The 20,188-nt window shown below is 47.9% G+C and overlaps 1 protein-coding gene across 2 annotated transcripts in view; it reads right to left on the bottom strand.

Moving 5' to 3' along the window:
- LOC143815892 (transcription elongation factor A protein 3-like) overlaps positions 1-20,188 on the bottom strand; it is a 531,124-nt gene that overhangs the window by 474,031 nt on the left and 36,905 nt on the right. For both annotated transcript variants that reach the window (XM_077295629.1, XM_077295627.1), the window contains exons 2-5: positions 13,623-13,685; positions 13,358-13,463; positions 13,184-13,256; positions 13,034-13,069 (exon numbers count right to left, since the gene is read on the bottom strand). In XM_077295629.1, coding sequence (XP_077151744.1) covers positions 13,034-13,069; positions 13,184-13,256; positions 13,358-13,463; positions 13,623-13,685 — 278 coding nt within the window. The remainder of the gene's footprint in view (positions 1-13,033; positions 13,070-13,183; positions 13,257-13,357; positions 13,464-13,622; positions 13,686-20,188) is intronic.

Below are 20,188 nucleotides of genomic sequence, written 5' to 3' on the forward strand. Positions count from 1 at the left end.
GAAAGCAAAATCTCTATTCTTTCCCTATCTATCTAAATATGTACCTATCTATATATCTATTTCTATGTACAGAACACACCTGGAGATAGAGATGTGTGTGAACAGCCATCCCACCCGTCTCTTACCTGTTCACAAAAACCTCACCCTTTTTAAAAACAAAATGAAATCTCTCAGCAGCTATACTGCTGGAGCTTCAAATACAGGTTCCTATCACCAAATACAGGCATTTGGATGATACACATCTTACATCTTGTACTTAATGTGTGTTCTACTTACCTATAAAAATATGTATTGATATATCATATTTCTAAATTTATGTAGATATGATATAGAGTTATTAACCCTATATGCTAATGAGTACGTATGTTATATACGTATCTATATATATAATTGTCTAAGGGTTTTTCCGTCTGTCTGTCTGTCTGTCTGTCTGTCTTTGTCTGTCTGTCTGTCTGTCCTGGAAATCCCGCGTCTCTGATTGGTCGAGGCCGCCAGGCCTCGACCAATCAGAGACGGGCACAGCATGGCGACGATGATGTCATAAAGGTTGCCTCGACCAATCAGTGACGGGCACAGTCTGCCGTGAATTCGCCTCGACCAATCAGCGACGGGCACAGTATCGACGTAGATGTCATAATGGTTGCCATGGCGACAATGATGTCATAAAGGTTGCCTCGACCAATCAGCGACGGGCACAGTCTGCCATGAATTCTGGAATCATCATTGTCCATATACTACGGGGACATGCATATTCTAGAATACCCGATGCATTAGAATCGGGCCACAGTCTAGTTTCCTACATAAGTACTTAAAATCTATATGTCTATGGCTACACTAATTTTTTTTTGTTTTTGTTTTTTTTCCTTATCTCTATACATAGAATTTGCCTATTGCTGTCTATGTTATTAGAAAAACTGAATAATGAAAAAAAAGAAAAGTAACTTTAAACTAAAATATTTTTGTAGATAATATTACGTGTGAAGACTTTAGTACTATCAGCCAATAATTGTCCTTGAAGTGGTGTATTAACCACTTTAACCCTCACATTGCAACATTACTTCACCCTGGAAAAAGCAACATACAATTGACCATGGGCAAAAGCAGGTTCTGGTAGATAAATGCCAACTCGATGGAGGGTCTGGCCTTGAGATTTATTTATGGTCATTCCAAATGCGGGCTTGATGGGAAATTGTCTCCGTCTTAATTTAAAAGGTAATCCAGTCTCTGATGGACACAAATCAATTCATGGAATGAATACCACATTTCCTGCTGCTGACCCACTAATTACTTTAGCCAGTATGATATTGGCATGTAAGGCAGTGACAATGAGCCGCGTACCATTGCAGAGACCTTTGTTCGTGTTCAGATTACGTAATAACATGACAATGGTGCCAATTTTAAGTTTCAGCCGATGTGAAGGCATTCCAGTTGGTGTTAGTGAATTCAAAAACTCAAGTGGGTATTGATAGAGGTCATCAGCTTCATCAGGATCGATGGAATCATCACTGATATATTCAGTATAGTCACCTATCAATAAATCCATGACTTGGGAATTGACTTTCTCAACGTCCTCATTTTTTGGACATAAAATTGCATGAGATGCAGCTGTATTTATGCTTTCGGTGTCATTCACATCAATACAAAGATTATCTCCAAAAATTTCAATTATTAAAGAGCCAGTGCATACCATGTCTGGAGGAATTTCAATTACATCATCTCCAAGGTTATGTTCATTAGATAGTTCACCATTTCCCAGTTGAAGCAACCAACTGCTGTAGTGAGGATCAATGGAGCGCATGTTGTTAATAAGTGGCAGGCGAGTAAAATGTTGCCAGTGTTGTGAATATTTTATACAGCTCTCTACAACATCAGTTCTTGTCCCATGAGGGATGACAGGAAGACATTGTCTAAAGTCGCCTCCAAAAACAATCACTTTACCTCCAAATGGTGTTTTTTCTTTGTGAGCTACATTTGTTGTCATGACATCACGTAAAACTCTATCAATGACATGCAATGCATATTTGGATAGCATTGTGCACTCATCAATAATAAAAAGTTTAGTGCTGTGCAAATCTTTTGCTGCATCGGTATCATTCTTAATCCTGGAAACAGATGTTTCATTCACAGGAATTGGAATCCCATAAAGAGAATGAATGGTTCGTCCACCTTGTAGCAAGTTGGCGGCAATTCCAGTAGTGGCAGCAGGTGACACAATGTCTCCTTGTCCTCTTAGCTAATGTAGGAGTAGATGATATAGGTACGTTTTTCCGCTGCCACCAGGACCATCAAGGAAAAAACACTTTGCTGTAGAATTAGTGTCTTCTAAAGCTTGAGTGATAGCATCAAAAGCAAAAAGTTGGTCCTCATTTAGAGTAGCTTTCATTTCAGCAGCTGCTGATAACTCATAATCTTTATCATACTGTGGGAGGAGGTGTTGTTTCTTGACTGGACGTGGCAAATTAAAATCAGTATAAGTTTTGCCATGAGCTTTAAGAACATGTTGGACATCTGTCATAGCATAGCCTTCACAATTGACACACTCCAGAGTGTCGGAGTGGTATGCATAGCAGTAGTCTTCTACAAAGTGTTCCTTAAATTCATCCCATAAGTCCCGAGGTTTAGCTGGAGGACCAAAAATACAAATGTAGGCAAACATGTCACGTAGCTGTGCTGGCATGTTGAGAATACTGGCATCAAGTAATGTATTTCTCCACAGACTATCATCAAATAGTAAGCCAAGAGCTAATGCCGCATCTTTGAAGGTTTCATGTGTGACTCCGTGTACAGTTTTTATGCTGTCAAAACTGGTTGCACCTTTGACATGTAACAATAACAATCTTAAATAGTAGCGTTCTTGGTCTTTCACACTGACAGTATACATTCGTCCAATCACAGAACCACCTGCTCGCTTTCTAACTTCCCAAGAACCTTCTTTCCAAACATAGTTTTCGGGAATTTCACGGTATAAATAAATATGAGCATGATGGTCGTTCTGATTAAGCTTGAAGTAGGCCATAAGTGTAGAATTTTGATGGAGCTTTTGTTTGATGTTTCCAATAGAGTCATCCTCATGAAAATAGAGTGGCTGAGAATGCAGTAGATGTACAGCAAGGCGAATGATGCTATGAGATTGTTTATGCATTGGATATGAGAATATTCGCCAAGCTGCCTCTGGTGCACTGACATATCTTGAATCCATGAATTGGTGTGTTTCATCATGTTGGATGTTAGTCTGGCAGATTTCAAGATTGGCTTTATCATGTCCTTTGTAGACGTATTTAAATAAATATTTCACAGCCTGAATGGAACCACAAACTTCGACATTTATATGGCACTTGTATTTTAATAGCAGGAACGGATTATATGGAACCACCCATGAATTGTCAATCATGTTAGAATGGTGTTGAAAAGATGGGCCAAAGTGTCTGCGATAAGTAGGATAGGCGTCCTTAGCTATGATGGTTCTTGGTTGCAAATCTTTAGGGAAACCTTTTGTACACTTCCCCAGATCCATACAGGGAGAATTTGGGTTGTGTTCTCCACACGGACCATGAATCATATGTTGGAGAACAATTTTATGGAGCTGAGGGTAGTGGGTAGGATTGGGAATTTCAGCCCACACTGTATTGTCTATGTCCTCCTCAGTCCTTAATTTGGAGTTGCTGTCCAGAATAATCAAAATGTGAGCGTGTGGAAGGCCACGTTTTTGAAATTCAATTACATGAACCATAGCGCAGACTTTCCCAAATAATCCGTTGTTAATGTCTTTTAAGAGTGCTTCCAGTTTTATTTTGAAAACACGTGCCACCAAATCAGGTCTATGTTCCACACGCTGCCAAGGTTCCAAATTCTCAGTAATCTCATTCCATTTCGGATTACAGGTCATGGTGATGAATAGATCAGGACGACCATATTTAGTCACAATAGCCATGGCATCCTGGTACCGCTGCTGCATATTCCTGGGACTGCCTTCAAACGAAGATGGTAAAATGACCGTTTTTCCAATGGGGATGCCCTTCTCAATGGATTTTTTTCTAGAGATGTTCCTGGAGTACACAATAATCCTCTACTTTCAAATCCTTTTGGTGTTGACGGATATAATTTAGGCGATTTGCCTCGATTTTCACATAAGCATCCACTAAGTACTGCTGAGTGAGTTTGCCACCATTCAGGAGTGGATTAAACTGATTACGGACAGACAGCACATAGCAGTAATATTGCAGTTGTGTAACTCTGCGTGGACTTTGCCCTTGTTGCTTGAGGCCATCATGCCAGCCCTGGTCTCCATAAGGGAAAAATAAAGGATAGAGTAAAGCATCTAAATTACTGTGTAGAATGCTGACCTGTTGTGTTCTTGGCGCCAAAGGATTTTTGCGGTCCGGTTGTAAATGTATTAAAATATCACGATTAAATGGTGGCTCTCCATTGTCATTTTCAAATACGACAGCAACTTCATTGACAGTTGGATTATTATATCGGCGAGGGTCTTGATTCCGATCTTGTTTAAGGGCCATGATGATATTTGGCATGAAAGTGCCATTAGCTTCAGCTTTAAGATGTTCTTCATGTTCCACATCTCGTAACATTTTGTAGGCAGCAACAAAGGGATTCACATTGTCTAACTGAAGAGCAATTATACTCATCAAAGTGGGATGACATTTTTGATTTTGTTCACAGTTTAAATGTTGTTCATTCGCGGTAGCGGTATCCAAAATATACAGTTGGGCATAAGCTGGAACTTGATCATCACTGGGATGTAGGGTTCCAGTACGATGATATATTTGTCCATGTATACGGAAACAGTAAGGGCCATGTCCAGGTGGAGGGGATATATTGGCACCCATGGAGGCGAAAGCAAATGAGCTGTTAATACTACGAATATTTTCCATGAGATTCTTACTGAACTCACTCTCCCCTGTCAGCAATCGTTTAAAGACCTCGGGATATTGGTGTATAGGTATATGCACTTTACTCTTGTGACAACACAGAGTAAAATTTTTATCTGCTGGTATCTCAGCATTAAAATGTAATGCTTGACAATGTTCACATAAATAGTTCATAGGACCACAGGAGTGTTCTACTATGGTACTGTCATCATTAGTAAAACCTGTAGGATGTTGAGGTACAGGTTGTGGTAACGGAGCATTGGAATGTTTCTTTAAGCCAACATATATAAAGCATGGACCTGGTAGAGGATCTTCACTGTCCACAGATTCAATCACTGAGGAGTTGGAAGGTGTATCGTGATCAGGGTTTATTAATATGGAGGTGCAAGCGGTTTTTTTGCGCCGTTCACGGCGTGCACCAGCTGCATTTGGTAATGGTTTGTTTGTTGCCTTAGAAGAGTCAGGTGTGAAGCATGTCTTATAAGCAGACTTAACGGTGTACAGGCGACGGCGTTTATCATTTGGAGTGTAAGTAGGACAGTGTTTGCGCTTACGTGCAGATTTACCAACGGTTAAAGGAGCTTCAGGCTGCACACATTCTATGAATGGAGACAAAGAAGCTGTATTGTGGGCAGAATCTATGACTGAGGACGTGGAAATATTATGTTTGCAACTTTGAGAGCGTGCAGCAGCAGCTTTATTACTTAATCGATTAGTTTTGTCCTCAAAAGACTCATTAGTAATGCGTTTATTGCAAGCAGCATTAACAGTGTCCAGGCGCTTCTGTCTGTCCTCTGTAGTCTCGTTAGCACGCTGTTTGCGCTTACGTGCGGCATCGGCGGCTTTTCGCTCTGCGTCATTGGTATACTGATTATCAGACCTGATGTTACGTGCGCCATCAGCAGCTTTGGGCTCTGTGTCATTAGTATACTTAACAGTGTCCAGGTGCTTGCATCTATCCTCTGTACTCTTGTTAGCACGCTGTTTGCGCTTACGTGCAGCATCGGTGTCTTTTCGCTGTGCGTCATTGGTATACTTATTATCAGACCTGATGTTACGTGCGCCATCAGCAGCTTTGGGCTCTGTGTCATTAGTATACTTAATAGTGTCCAGGCGCTTGCATCTATCCTCTGTACTCTTGTTAGCATGCTGTTTACGCTTACGTGCAGCATCGGCGGCTTTTCGCTCTGCGTCATTGGTATACTTATTATCAGACCTGATGTTACGTGCGCCATCAGCAGCTTTGGGCTCTGTGTCATTAGTATACTTAACAGTGTCCAGGCGCTTGCATCTCTCCTCTGTACTCTTGTTAGCACGCTGTTTGCGCTTACGTGCAGCATCGGCGGCTTTTCGCTCTGCATCATTACCATACTTTATATCAGACCTGATCTTACGTGCGCCATCAGCAGCTTTACACTCTGTGTCATTAGTATACTTAACAGTATCCAGGCGCTTCCATCTATCCTCTGTACTCTTGTTAACACGCTGTTTATGCTTACATGCGCAATCAGCAGCTTTGGACTCTGTGTCATTACTATACTTAACAGTGTCCAGGCGCTTGCATCTATCCTCTGTACTCTTGTTAGCACGCTGTTTACGCTTACGTGCGGCATCGGTGTCTTTTTGCTCTGCATTATTAGTATACTTTATATCAGACCTAATCTTACGTGCGCCATCAGCAGCTTTGGGCTCTGTGTCATTAGTATCCTTACTATTAGAGCTCATGTTGGCTAAGCTAAACAGCTTTAAGCGTGGTGGTGGCAAACAACAGGTTAATAAGAGGCAGTGTCAGGTAGTAGGAAAATAGCCAGTTAATAATAGGCAATAGTTCTTTGCAGGAATACAGATATTAATAAATAGGCAGTTTATATTGCAGAGAAATTGCTGGGCAATAATGGACAATGTCCTTATGTGGCAAATAATAGAGCAATATACCCAGTGTGGCAAAGAAGAGGTTAATAAACGGCAGTCTCTCAGTATAACAGTCAGTGAATAATAGGCAGTATATGGAGAAAACACCAAACAAAAGTTCAAAATTGGTGTGAAAATGTCACTGAACCACTTCACAACTAAATATATATAGTTTTGGTAAATGGTATTATCATTTTTTTGACGAAATTCGGCAGGAGCTTGAAGAGCGACGTCACTGGGACCGCCTCCACGCAGTAGAAACTTGCTGTGAGGTAAAAATTCAAAAATCACACCAAAATGGCGGGCGGAGTGTGTCACAGTACGGCACATTTCTGATTGGTCGCTCGCGGCAGGCGGCAACCAATCAGAAAAGTGCCGCGCACCACGAAGGCATATATCTTTGTTCACCCTGAGCGGGTGTAGGACGCTGGTGACGTCACTTATCTCCGGACATTATCTCCGGACAAAGCCACGGAAGTTGGCACAAATTGCCGGAAGTAGTATTCTAGGCAATTATATATTAGATTTTAATGTTATCAGTGTTTACCTTTGAACGTTTATATTGTATTGTCCTGTCACCAGCCATGTGTACGATTATCGGCCGAAAACCTCTCTGGAACCAATAATCACCCCATGTAAAGGTATCTTTATAAGTTAAAGATTCAGAATACTATGACTTTTATCATATCCTGAACAGTCAAGTTTTTTATGAACCGTTAAGGTTTTCTGGTTGAAGTAAAAAAAAAAACTCTGAGTGTTTACAGTTTGAAACCATAAAATGTTGAAAAATTATGTCATTCTTGAGTATATCACTCAATGGTGCTCATAAACGTGTCAAATTTGATCTATAATATACTTTAATATACGTTACTTTAATCTTTAATATACTTAAGAACAGGGCCCCAGACATCACACAGGGGGTCTGAAACACCGCACAGTGGTCCAAAATATCGCTGTGCTCTGCCTGGGGCCCCATATGCTGCCTGGGGCCCCTGTGCTCTGCCTGGGACCACTGTGCTCTGCCTGGGGCCCCATATGCTGCCTGGGGCCCCTGTGCTCTGCCTGGGGCCCTTGCGCTCTGCCTGGGGCCCCATGTTCTGCCTGGGGCCCCTGTGCTCTGCCTGGGGCCACTGTGCTCTGCCTGGGGCCCCATATGCTGCCTGGGGTTCCTGTGCTCTGCCTGGGGCCCCATATGCTGCCTGGGGCCCCTGTGCTCTGCCTGGGGCCCCTGTGCTCTGCCTGGGGCCCCATGTTCTGCCTGGGGCCACTGTGCTCTGCCTGGGGCCCCATAAGCTGCCTGGGTCCCCTGTGCTCTGCCTGGGACCACTGTGCTCTGCCTGGGGCCCCATATGCTGCCTGGGGCCCCTGTGCTCTGCCTGGGGCCACTGTGCTCTGCCTGGGGCCCCATATGCTGCCTGGGGCCCCTGTGCTCTGCCTGGGGCCCCTGTGCTCTGCCTGGGGTCCCTGTGCTCTGCCTGGGGCCACTGTGCTCTGCCTGGGGCCCCATATGCTGCCTGGGGCCCCTGTGCTCTGCCTGGGGCCCCATATGCTGCCTGGGGCCCCTGTGTGCTGCCTGGGGCCCCTGTGCTCTGCCTGGGGCCCCATGTTCTGCCTGGGGCCACTGTGCTCTGCCTGGGGCCCCATAGGCTGCCTGGGGCCCCTGTGCTCTGCCTGGGACCACTGTGCTCTGCCTGGGGCCCCATATGCTGCCTGGGGCCCCTGTGCTCTGCCTGGGGCCACTGTGCTCTGCCTGGGGCCCCATATGCTGCCTGGGCCCCTGTGCTCTGCCTGGGGCCCCATATGCTGCCTGGGGCCCCTGTGCTCTGCCTGGGACCACTGTGCTCTGCCTGGGGCCCCATATGCTGCCTGGGGCCCCTGTACTCTGCCTGGGGCCACTGTGCTCTGCCTGGGGCCCCTGTGCTCTGCCTGGGGCCCCATATGCTGCCTGGGGCCCCTGTGCTCTGCCTGGGGCCACTGTGCTCTGCCTGGGGCCCCATATGCTGCCTGGGGCCCCTGTGCTCTGCCTGGGGCCCCATATGCTGCCTGGGGCCCCTGTGCTCTGCCTGGGGCCCCTGTGCTCTGCCTGGGGCCCCATGTTCTGCCTGGGGCCACTGTGCTCTGCCTGGGGCCACTTTGCTCTGCCTGGGGCCCCATATGCTGCCTGGGGCCCCTGTGCTCTGCCTGGGGCCCCATATGCTGCCTGGGGCCACTGTGCTCTGCCTGGGGCCCCTGTGCTCTGCCTGGGGCCCCATGTTCTGCCTGGGGCCACTGTGCTCTGCCTGGGGCCCCATAAGCTGCCTGGGGCCCCTGTGCTCTGCCTGGGACCACTGTGCTCTGCCTGGGGCCCCATATGCTGCCTGGGGCCCCTGTGCTCTGCCTGGGGCCACTGTGCTCTGCCTGGGGCCCCATATGCTGCCTGGGGCCCCTGTGCTCTGCCTGGGGCCCCATATGCTGCCTGGGGCCCCTGTGCTCTGCCTGGGGCCCCTGTGCTCTGCCTGGGGCCCCTGTGCTCTGCCTGGGGCCACTGTGCTCTGCCTGGGGCCCCATATGCTGCCTGGGGCCCCTGTGCTCTGCCTGGGGCCCCTGTGCTCTGCCTGGGGCCCCTGTGCTCTGCCTGGGGCCCCATAAGCTGCCTGGGGCCCCTGTGCTCTGCCTGGGGCCCCATATGCTGCCTGGGGCCCCTGTGCTCTGCCTGGGGCCCCATATGCTGCCTGGGGCCCCTGTGCTCTGCCTGGGGCCCCATATGCTGCCTGGGGCCCCTGTGCTCTGCCTGGGGCCCCTGTGCTCTGCCTGGGGCCCCATGTTCTGCCTGGGGCCACTGTGCTCTGCCTGGGGCCACTGTGCTCTGCCTGGGGCCCCATATGCTGCCTGGGGCCCCTGTGCTCTGCCTGGGGCCCCATATGCTGCCTGGGGCCCCTGTGCTCTGCCTGGGGCCCCATATGCTGCCTGGGGCCCCTGTGCTCTGCCTGGGGCCACTGTGCTCTGCCTGGGGCCCCATATGCTGCCTGGGGCCCCTGTGCTCTGCCTGGGGCCCCATATGCTGCCTGGGGCCCCTGTGCTCTGCCTGGGGCCACTGTGCTCTGCCTGGGGCCCCATATGCTGCCTGGGGCCCCTGTGCTCTGCCTGGGGCCCCATATGCTGCCTGGGGCCCCTGTGCTCTGCCTGGGGCCCCTGTGCTCTGCCTGGGGCCCCTGTGCTCTGCCTGGGGCCACTGTGCTCTGCCTGGGGCCCCATATGCTGCCTGGGGCCCCTGTGCTCTGCCTGGGGCCCCTGTGCTCTGCCTGGGGCCCCTGTGCTCTGCCTGGGGCCCCATGTTCTGCCTGGGGCCACTGTGCTCTGCCTGGGGCCCCATAGGCTGCCTGGGGCCCCTGTGCTCTGCCTGGGACCACTGTGCTCTGCCTGGGGCCCCATATGCTGCCTGGGGCCCCTGTGCTCTGCCTGGGGCCACTGTGCTCTGCCTGGGGCCCCATATGCTGCCTTGGGCCCCTGTGCTCTGCCTGGGGCCCCATATGCTGTCTGGGGCCCCTGTGCTCTGCCTGGGACCACTGTGCTCTGCCTGGGGCCCCATATGCTGCCTGGGGCCCCTGTACTCTGCCTGGGGCCACTGTGCTCTGCCTGGGGCCCCATATGCTGCCTGGGGCCCCTGTGCTCTGCCTGGGGCCCCATATGCTGCCTGGGGCCCCTGTGCTCTGCCTGGGGCCACTGTGCTCTGCCTGGGGCCCCATATGCTGCCTGGGGCCCCTGTGCTCTGCCTGGGGCCCCATATGCTGCCTGGGGCCCCTGTGCTCTGCCTGGGGCCCCTGTGCTCTGCCTGGGGCCCCATGTTCTGCCTGGGGCCCCTGTGCTCTGCCTGGGGCCACTGTGCTCTGCCTGGGGCCCCATATGCTGCCTGGGGCCCCATATGCTGCCTGGGGCCCCTGTGCTCTGCCTGGGGCCCCTGTGCTCTGCCTGGGGCCCCATGTTCTGCCTGGGGCCACTGTGCTCTGCCTGGGGCCCCATAGGCTGCCTGGGGCCCCTGTGCTCTGCCTGGGACCACTGTGCTCTGCCTGGGGCCCCATATGCTGCCTGGGGCTTCTGTGCTCTGCCTGGGGCCACTGTGCTCTGCCTGGGGCCCCATATGCTGCCTGGGGCCCCTGTGCTCTGCCTGGGGCCCCATATGCTGCCTGGGGCCCCTGTGCTCTGCCTGGGGCCCCATGTTCTGCCTGGGGCCCCTGTGCTCTGCCTGGGGCCACTGTGCTCTGCCTGGGGCCCCATATGCTGCCTGGGGCCCCTGTGCTCTGCCTGGGGCCCCATATGCTGCCTGGGGCCCCTGTGCTCTGCCTGGGGCCCCTGTGCTCTGCCTGGGGCCCCATGTTCTGCCTGGGGCCACTGTGCTCTGCCTGGGGCCCCATAGGCTGCCTGGGGCCCCTGTGCTCTGCCTGGGACCACTGTGCTCTGCCTGGGGCCCCATATGCTGCCTGGGGCCCCTGTGCTCTGCCTGGGGCCACTGTGCTCTGCCTGGGGCCCCATATGCTGCCTAGGGCCCCTGTGCTCTGCCTGGGGCCCCATAGGCTGCCTGGGGCCCCATAGGCTGCCTGGGGCCCCTGTGCTCTACCTGGGACCACTGTGCTCTGCCTGGGGCCCCATATGCTGCCTGGGGCCCCTGTGCTCTGCCTGGGGCCACTGTGCTCTGCCTGGGGCCCCATATGCTGCCTGGGGCCCCTGTGCTCTGCCTGGGGCCACTGTGCTCTGCCTGGGGCCCCATATGCTGCCTAGGGCCCCTGTGCTCTGCCTGGGGCCCCATAGGCTGCCTGGGGCCCCATAGGCTGCCTGGGGCCCCTGTGCTCTACCTGGGACCACTGTGCTCTGCCTGGGGCCCCATATGCTGCCTGGGGCCCCTGTGCTCTGCCTGGGGCCACTGTGCTCTGCCTGGGGCCCCATATGCTGCCTGGGGCCCCTGTGCTCTGCCTGGGGCCACTGTGCTCTGCCTGGGGCCCCATATGCTGCCTGGGGCCCCATAGGCTGCCTGGGGCCCCTGTGCTCTACCTGGGACCACTGTGCTCTGCCTGGGGACCCATATGCTGCCTGGGGCCCCTGTGCTCTGCCTGGGGCCCCATATGCTGCCTGGGGCCCCTGTGCTCTGCCTGGGTGTAGGACACTGGTGACGTCACTTATCTCCGGACATTAGCTCCGGACATTAGCTCCGAACATTATCTCCGGACATTAGCTCCGGACAAAGCCACGGAAGTTGGCACAAATTGCAGGAAGTAGTATTCTAGGCAATTAATCTCCAGACATTAGCTCCGGACATTAGCTCCGGACATTAGCTCCGGACATTAGCTCCGAACATTAGCTCCGAAGATTATCTCCGAACAAAGCCACGGAAGTTGGCACAAATTGCAGGAAGTAGTATTCTAGGCAATTATATATTAGATAATTTGGATTTAGATGACAAGCAAAACCGACAGTCTTGCCATGACATGACATGCCACCCACCAAACCATCTGGTGCTTGGTGTATTTATCGCACACTAGGCTATATAAACCAGTTTACCTGTCCATTGTGTTTTACTTGCATAAATGAAGAAATAACATGGGACAGATACAATGTACATTGTTCATTTATAGTCAAATAACTATTGATAAATAAAATTGAAGTATGATTGTGGCAACCCAATAAAGCTCTGTTTACACTTGCGTTTTGACATTCCATTTATCTGTTCAATTATAGGAAAAGACAAACAGAATTAATGAAAAAAAGAGATCCGTTGCAAAACTAATGTGAACAGAAGCATAGAGACACCACTGATTGTTATTTGGTCAATTTGGTTTTTGTTATGCACTGTGTCCATTTTAGATAAAGTGCGTCATACAGGCCTTTACCAACTTTATAAATTAGGTCCTATGCTTCCGTTTTCAGCAGTTGTGGAACGGATTTGTTTTTGACGTTAATAAAAAATGTTTGACATTGTAAAAAATGTAACAGACAAATACAATGTGAAAATTCAGGTGTGAATATAGCCTGAGCAGCACTAGGGGAAGAGACAGGGGCAGGATATAGTTTCTATTGAAAATATGAGAATTTGCTCATTTATGTTTTTCACATTCTGTCAGGTGCTATTTGATGCCAAGGACAGTGTAGCCGGCTGCACTATCCTTGCTGAAACCTGATGATTATTAAGGGGCTCATCATTGCTAGATTATGATTGGAAGTCATGACACTGAGCACAGAGCTCTACTTTCATGATACAAACTTACTTTTTTAAACGCAACTTCTTTTCTTCTTTCTGCTTTCTTAAATTTTCATTCAAGTAGAGAAAAAAGTGGAAATGAAATTGAGAGAAAAGTTATATTTGTGGGGTTTATTAAAGTTAGAGCAAGATTCGGTCGCCTCATTTTTTTTCTTACTTTTCGGGTTCTGTCTTGGTAGGAGAAGCCATAACTCCAGCATCTGATGCTCCATCGTTCTTGTATGAAGATTCTAAGAAACACACAGAAATATACATGAACTTTTTTTTATATACCTTCTGTCAATTAATTAACATTTTTTTATTTGTTCACATAAACCTGGAACCTACTTACCCAGAAATCTTTTCCAGCTCTTGATGATTATTTTGGCAAGCTCTCCAATCTCTCGATCCTTGCTTTGCTTTTTTAACTTATTCACAGTCACTCCAATCCTAGTGCTCTGGGAGAGGGAGGGAAATGCACTTACATATTTTTTTCTTTTTTTAAAGAAATCCCCCTAACAAACTATATGCTGCTCACTCACTTCTAAATTCTAACAACCCCTTACTCTCTAATGGTCTGTGTAGGCTTCTAAAGTAGGAGGAGGTGCCACTCTTACCCTCAGGAGTGTGACAGTCATTTGAAATCTCTGCAGCTCCTTTAATAGATCCAGAATACGATCCTATAATAATTTCACACAGAGAATAAATATTGATAATAGAATGCAATAACAATAGGATTGAAGAGGCAAGAAATCTGTAGTCATTTCCTATACATGCTTTAGCCCTTGTGCATTGTACGGCTCCAATACATCATTGCTGGGAGTGTTTAAGTAATTTTTCTTTTTTGCTTTGTGGAATTTGCTGACATTTATTGCACCAAATTCTTCAAAATGGCGCACACAGTTCATGAATTTAAAATAGTCTTTTTTCCTGCCCCATCATTTTGCTACTGTTTCAGCAAAAAGTCACATTTATTTTCAAAATGTTGTAAAAATATGCAGCTTTTGACATACATGCAGAAAACCACTCCAAGGGGGAGTGGAGTAAACACAACAAATATTGTAACTTTTAAAAAAGTTGCAATTGGTGAATCAGACCTAAAACATCTAGTATCACTAGAATCTGCCCACAAAGCCAAAAACGAAAATAGTAAAGCACATATTAAATACACTGTAGAAAGGCGCACATACAATACTCAATTGGGTGCAAACAAAAAGAGACACAGAACTAAACAAAAACAGCCGGAAAGGTAATGATGTATCAGGCCTTAATCCATATGAGAAAGCGAATGGTCATTTGAAGGATCTCTTTGATTTTACAATTTTTCCCAATGACAACTCATGTTTTCTACAGTGTCTTGCAAAAGTATTTACCCCCTTGGCTTTTTACTTTTTTCTTACATTACAATCTGTGTTTAAATATTTTTGTTATCCAATTTGAGTGTGATACAATGGCAATAAATAGTCTAAGTTGGTGAAGTGAAGTGAAGTGAGAAAAATATTAATGAAATTATTGGAATAAATAACTAAAAATTGTCCTGTTCATATGTACCGTATATACTTCTTTTGCTATGAAACCCCTAAATGGTTTATGGTGCTAGCAATTACCTCCATAAATCACATGCTTAGGCCTGGGTCAGAATAGTGTATGGCATCCGATGCGATATGCTAATGACTCTCGGCTCCAGCTCTTTTAAATCGGAAATTTGGCAAAAAATTTTGAAAATGTTTCAATTTTCAAACTTTTAATTTTTATGCCTCTATATCAGAGATCAAAATCTTAAGTTCAAATGCACAAAATGAGCGTTAGGCACTTCAAAAATTCATTAGAATCACTGAAGACAGGTGGAGGGTATATTCACCTGCTAAGAAGAGATTCCTAACATTATAGCTAAAATAATATATTTTTATTGATACACAGCATTAAAACCATTTAAAAAGACAGGGTCTAAGACCACCAAAAAGTGAAGGGAAACTTCTGCATGCCAAATATTATGTAATTGATAATGGGGAGGTAGACACCAGGAAAGCCAAAGTCAAAAGGGAGGGTTGTAGAATGAAGCTGTATACTAATAGCAAGTAAGCAAGCGTACCAGTAAATGCCATGTAATCCCTTGTGGGGCTCTGCAAAATGAGCAAATATAATTACTTATTGTCACAAAAAAGGAACATATGAATAAGGTATAAACATAATCCCTTCCCTCAGTGATGTATATATCACGCCCCGTAAGAAGCAATAGTGAAACGGAGTCCGTCAGTTGTGAGGGGAACACCACATGCAATCCTGACTGCACTACCATCGGTGTGGAGTTCATTAATAAATATTCTATGCCCTTATAGTGATATATACATCACTGAGGGAATAGATTATGTTTATGTCTTATTCATAGGTTCCTTTTATGTGGCATTAAGTAATTATATTTGCACATTTTGCAGAGCCCCACAAGGGACTGCATGGCATTTACTGGTACACTTGCTTACTTGCTATCAGTATACAGCTTCATTCTACAATGCTTCTGTAACACCCTAGGGTCCTGGTTGTTACAGTGGCATTGTTTTCCTCACGGGGAGAGTGATGTCACGCTTGAAAGCAAGGAAGGATCTCTTTCATCAGGTAATCACAAGCAGGCAACATGTTCACATTCCAGGCCAGAAGGGGGAGCTCTGATCCAGCTTGTGGGTAGCTCCCCTATATATATATTCTGGTCTGGAGGGAAAGTCAGATAGTGCCAGACAGCAGACTGGAGCAGTCTGAAGAGAGTCAGAGGGGCCGTGCAGCCACGAGGGTGCTGAAACTCCGGGAAAAGGAAGAGAAAGGAAAAGAACATTTTGTAGAGAGTGTGAAGGAGGAAGGAAGTGAAGGCAAAGTTAAGACCTGGGGAGAATAGCTGCGAATAGGCTACCTCCCTGCAGAGCACAGACACCAGTAGCCGGAAGACTGAGGTTGTGAGGGACTCTAAGACTCACAGCAGAAACTGGCAGGACAGCTGGACTACACGTCACCTGCCTGCCCTAACACCTGGAGACACAGTGGCTCATAGAGCCCAGGTCGTGATAGAGACCCTGTAAAAAGGCTCGAGCCACCTGTCATACAGGTTAGTGTCCTACCTTCAAGGAGGACAGAGAGAACAGTGAGGACCTTGTGAGAGGCATAGGGCAGCAAGGAACTACACCACAGCACTAGAGGGAAGGATTCTAACCCCACCTGGTAAGGGGGACTCCCAAATTGCTTCCAAGCAGGCCGGACCCTGTCTGTACTTGTGATCTGGTGCCCTGGACTGTGGCTGCCTGAAGTCTTCAGCAAACCAGGCAAAGAAACTGCAAATCTGTGTCCTACGGTTTTTTATACACTACCCATCATCTCCAGCTGCACACCGGGAGCCCTGGGGACCCAACTTCACCGGTGGGAAGTTATACCATCTTAGCTGCCATAACATCACCCCAGAGGACCCCTTTAAGCAGCATCAGTCCCCACTGACTGAATACCACAGGTGGTGTCACGAACACAAACTTTATTTAAATCCCTTTAAAGACATTCCCTTTTACATGGGTGCCCAGGGTCACGGACCGGGTCACAGCCGCCGTGACACATTCCTTTAATTACCAAACCCGGTACCGAGTACCCAAGGCCCTGGCGGGCAATTCACTTTCTTTTCACTTGCTTTCCTGGTTTCTACCTCCCCATTATCAATTACATAATATTTGGCGTGCAGCAGATGCCCCTCCCTTTTTTGGAGGTCTTATACCCTGTCTTTTTAAATGGTTTTAATGTTGTATGTCAATAAAAACATATTATTTTAACTCTATACTGTTGGGAATCTCTTCTTAGCAGGTGGATTTACCCTCCATCTGTCTTCAGTGTTCCTTATATCAAAGAGTCATGACACACAAAATAGTTAATAAGTAATATTTCCCACATGTCTACTTTACATCAGTATTTTTGAAATGTAATTTGTCTTGTTAGGAAGTTATAAGGGTTAAAAGTTTACCAGCAATTTTTCATTTTTACAACACAATTTGCAAAACCATAGTTTTTAGGGACCACATCAAATATAAAGTGACTTTGAGGGGCATATATGACAGAAAATACCCAAAAGTGACACCATTCCAGAAGCGACACTACTCTGTTCTCCTACTCCTCGACCTGTCGGCTGCCTTTGACACAGTGGACCATTCCCTATTATTACAGACACTCTCATCCCTTGGCATCACAGACTTGGCCCTATCCTGGATCTCATCATACCTAACAGACCGGACATTCAGAGTCTCCCACTCACACACCACCTCCTCACCTCGCCCCCTATCTGTCGGAGTCCCATAAGGTTCAGTCCTTGGGCCCCTGCTCTTCTCCATTTACACCTTTGGCCTGGGACAGCTCATAGAATCTCATGGCTTTCAGTATCACCTCTATGCTGATGACACACAGATCTACATCCAGGGGTGTAACTACCGCGGTCGCAGCGGTCGCCAGTGCGACCGGGCCCAGCAGGTCAGGGGCCCGGGCCCGGCAGGTCAGAGGCACCGAACACCATGTTGCAGTGCAGGAGATTCCTCCTGCACGGCAACAGTCCGAGGCGTATCTAGGGGGAGGGGGCAGCCGGGGCACGTGAGAGACAGGAAGCAGCTCCAGTCAGCATGGTGAGACTGTCAGCTTCTGCTCTGCATCCCCGGGACAGAAGGTGAGAGCATGGGGGAGGTGCGGGACAGAGCCGCTTTAGTCAGGGGAAGCTGAGGAGCTGCAGCCGATTTTACATCAGCCACCCCTGTACCAGAGAGGAGATTGTGAGGTTGTGTGTGTGTGTGTGTGTGTGTGTGTGTGTGTGTGATATCTGTAGTGTGTGTGTGATATTTGTAGTGTGTGTGTGTGATATCTGTAGTGTGTGTGTGATATCTGTAGCGTGTGTGTGTGTGTGATATCTGTAGTGTGTGTGTGTGATATCTGTAGTGTGTGTGTGATATCTGTAGTGTGTGTGTGATATCTGTAGTGTGTGTGTGTGTGTGAGTGTGTGATATCTGTAGTGTGTGTGTGATATCTGTAGTGTGTGTGTGATATCTGTAGTGTGTGTGTGATATCTGTAGTGTGTGTGTGTGATATCTGTAGTGTGTGTGTGTGATATCTGTAGTGTGTGTGTGTGATATCGTAGTGTGTGTGTGTGTGTGTGTGTGTGTGTGTGTGAGGCAGGGGCGTAATTACCACAGTCGCAGCGGTCGCCACTGCCAGCGGCTCTGGCAGGTCAGGGGCCCGTGTGTCCCCTTGAGCCTGTCTCCCTTATCCCCTTATGCTTGTGTCCCTTGTCCCCGTGTGAAAGTCTCCCTTGCCCATTAGTCCCTGTGTGTCCCCATGTGCCTGTCTCCTTTGTCCCCTTGTGCTTGTGTCAGTCTCCCTTTCCCACTTGTCCCTGTGTCCCCTTGTGCTTGTATCCCTTGTCCACTAGTCCCCGTGTGCCCCTTGTGTCAGTCTCCCTTGCCCACTAGTCCCCTTGTAACCTTCTCCCCTGCCTCCTAGCCCCCATGTGTCCCCTTGTGCCTGTCTTCCTTGCTCCCTAGCCCCCCTATGTTACCCTTATGCCTGTCTCCCCTAACCCCCTTGTGCCCTCTCCCCTGCCCCCTCATCACCATTTTGCCCCCTCGTCACCATTTGCTCGTGTCTCTCACTGCCCCTGTACGGAGAGGCTGCATTATACTATGAGGGGGGCTGCGTTGTATTCTATGTGGGTTACATTGAGTTGTATGGCAGGGCTGCAGGGGGGGGCCCCATTTGGAAGTTCGCACCGGGGTCCATAACTTTGTAGTTACGCCACTGTCTATATCTCTGGACCAGATATCACCTCCCTACTAACCAGAATCCCTCAATGTCTGTCCACTATTTCATCCTTCTTCTCCACTAGATTTCTGAAACTTAACATGGACAAAACAGAATTCATCATCTTTCCCCCATCTCACGCGACCCCCCCAACGAACCTAACCATTACAGTAAATGGCTGCCCACTCTCCCCAGTTTATTTCAAAGACCGACTAATACCTAAAAATACTTTATTAGAAAAATATTTAAAAATTATAATAGACAAAAAACCCGCAAACCTACACTAAATATAAAAGATTGGGCTCCTATTAATCCCTATAAATCCCTAGTCCACCCTTCCTAACAGTGGAGGTTGGCACCCTAGCTTGTACGCAAAATGGCACCCCCACTCACCGGCGGCTCGTCCTGATATAATCTACTAAACCCTACTAAACAGCAGGACAGCAAGAAAAGGCCCGTATCCACAACACACGTGCCGCTGGAAAATGAAATAGAAAGGGGGGTGGTGAACAATAAGGGATAAATGTTAAATGTGACGGCCACAGCAATAGATAAATATAATTAATTGGCCTACACTACCAGAAAATTAGGGTAGCCCTTGTATCAACTCATGATCACAAAAACACTACAATCAAGATATAGAGTGATAGTATGATATGCTGTGAAAGGCCTAGTATAACTGACCTGGCTGCGGAGGTTGGCACCCCTAAATAAACACGCCAGTGGCGCCCACGCTCTCGTCGGCTGCTCCTCAGTAGCCCTATCCACTCACCCTATCCCGTCTAACCATCCAGCCCAAATGGACCGATACAGACTTGGGAAGGAGGGGGAGGGGGGAGGAGGGAGGGGGGGAAAAGAAAGGGGACAGTAAAAGATATGTAACCAAGCTGGGTCAGGGGAGTATTTTGCTCTGTGTGTAATGAAGTTATAATTTTAAATAAAGTGCCGCATTGCAAATATTGTGCAAACCGCTTATAGTTTATAAGTAGTATTATGTACAGCAGTCTCTTGCACAGGATTTTGTACAGATGCCCTCCAGCAGACTGCTTTCAATAGTATTAACTTAGCTGAGGTGCCGCATAACAGATACCATGCAGACCACTTCGAATTTGTCAAGGTAATCTTATGTACAACGGTCTATTGCACAGGATTTTGCACAGATGCCCTCCAGCAAACTGCTTTCAAAGATAGTATTATATACAGCAAGTTATTGCACAGATTTATTGCACATGTGCACTCCAGCATACTCCTTACAATCAACAGAGTAGCAGTATATATGTACAACGGTCTATTGCACAGGATATTGCACATATGCCCTCCAGCAAGCTGCTTTCAAAGATAGTATTATATACAGCAAGTTATTGCACAGATTTATTGCACA

Source organism: Ranitomeya variabilis, chromosome 3, assembly GCF_051348905.1.
Source record: "Ranitomeya variabilis isolate aRanVar5 chromosome 3, aRanVar5.hap1, whole genome shotgun sequence".
In the NCBI taxonomy this organism is placed as follows: domain Eukaryota; kingdom Metazoa; phylum Chordata; class Amphibia; order Anura; family Dendrobatidae; genus Ranitomeya; species Ranitomeya variabilis.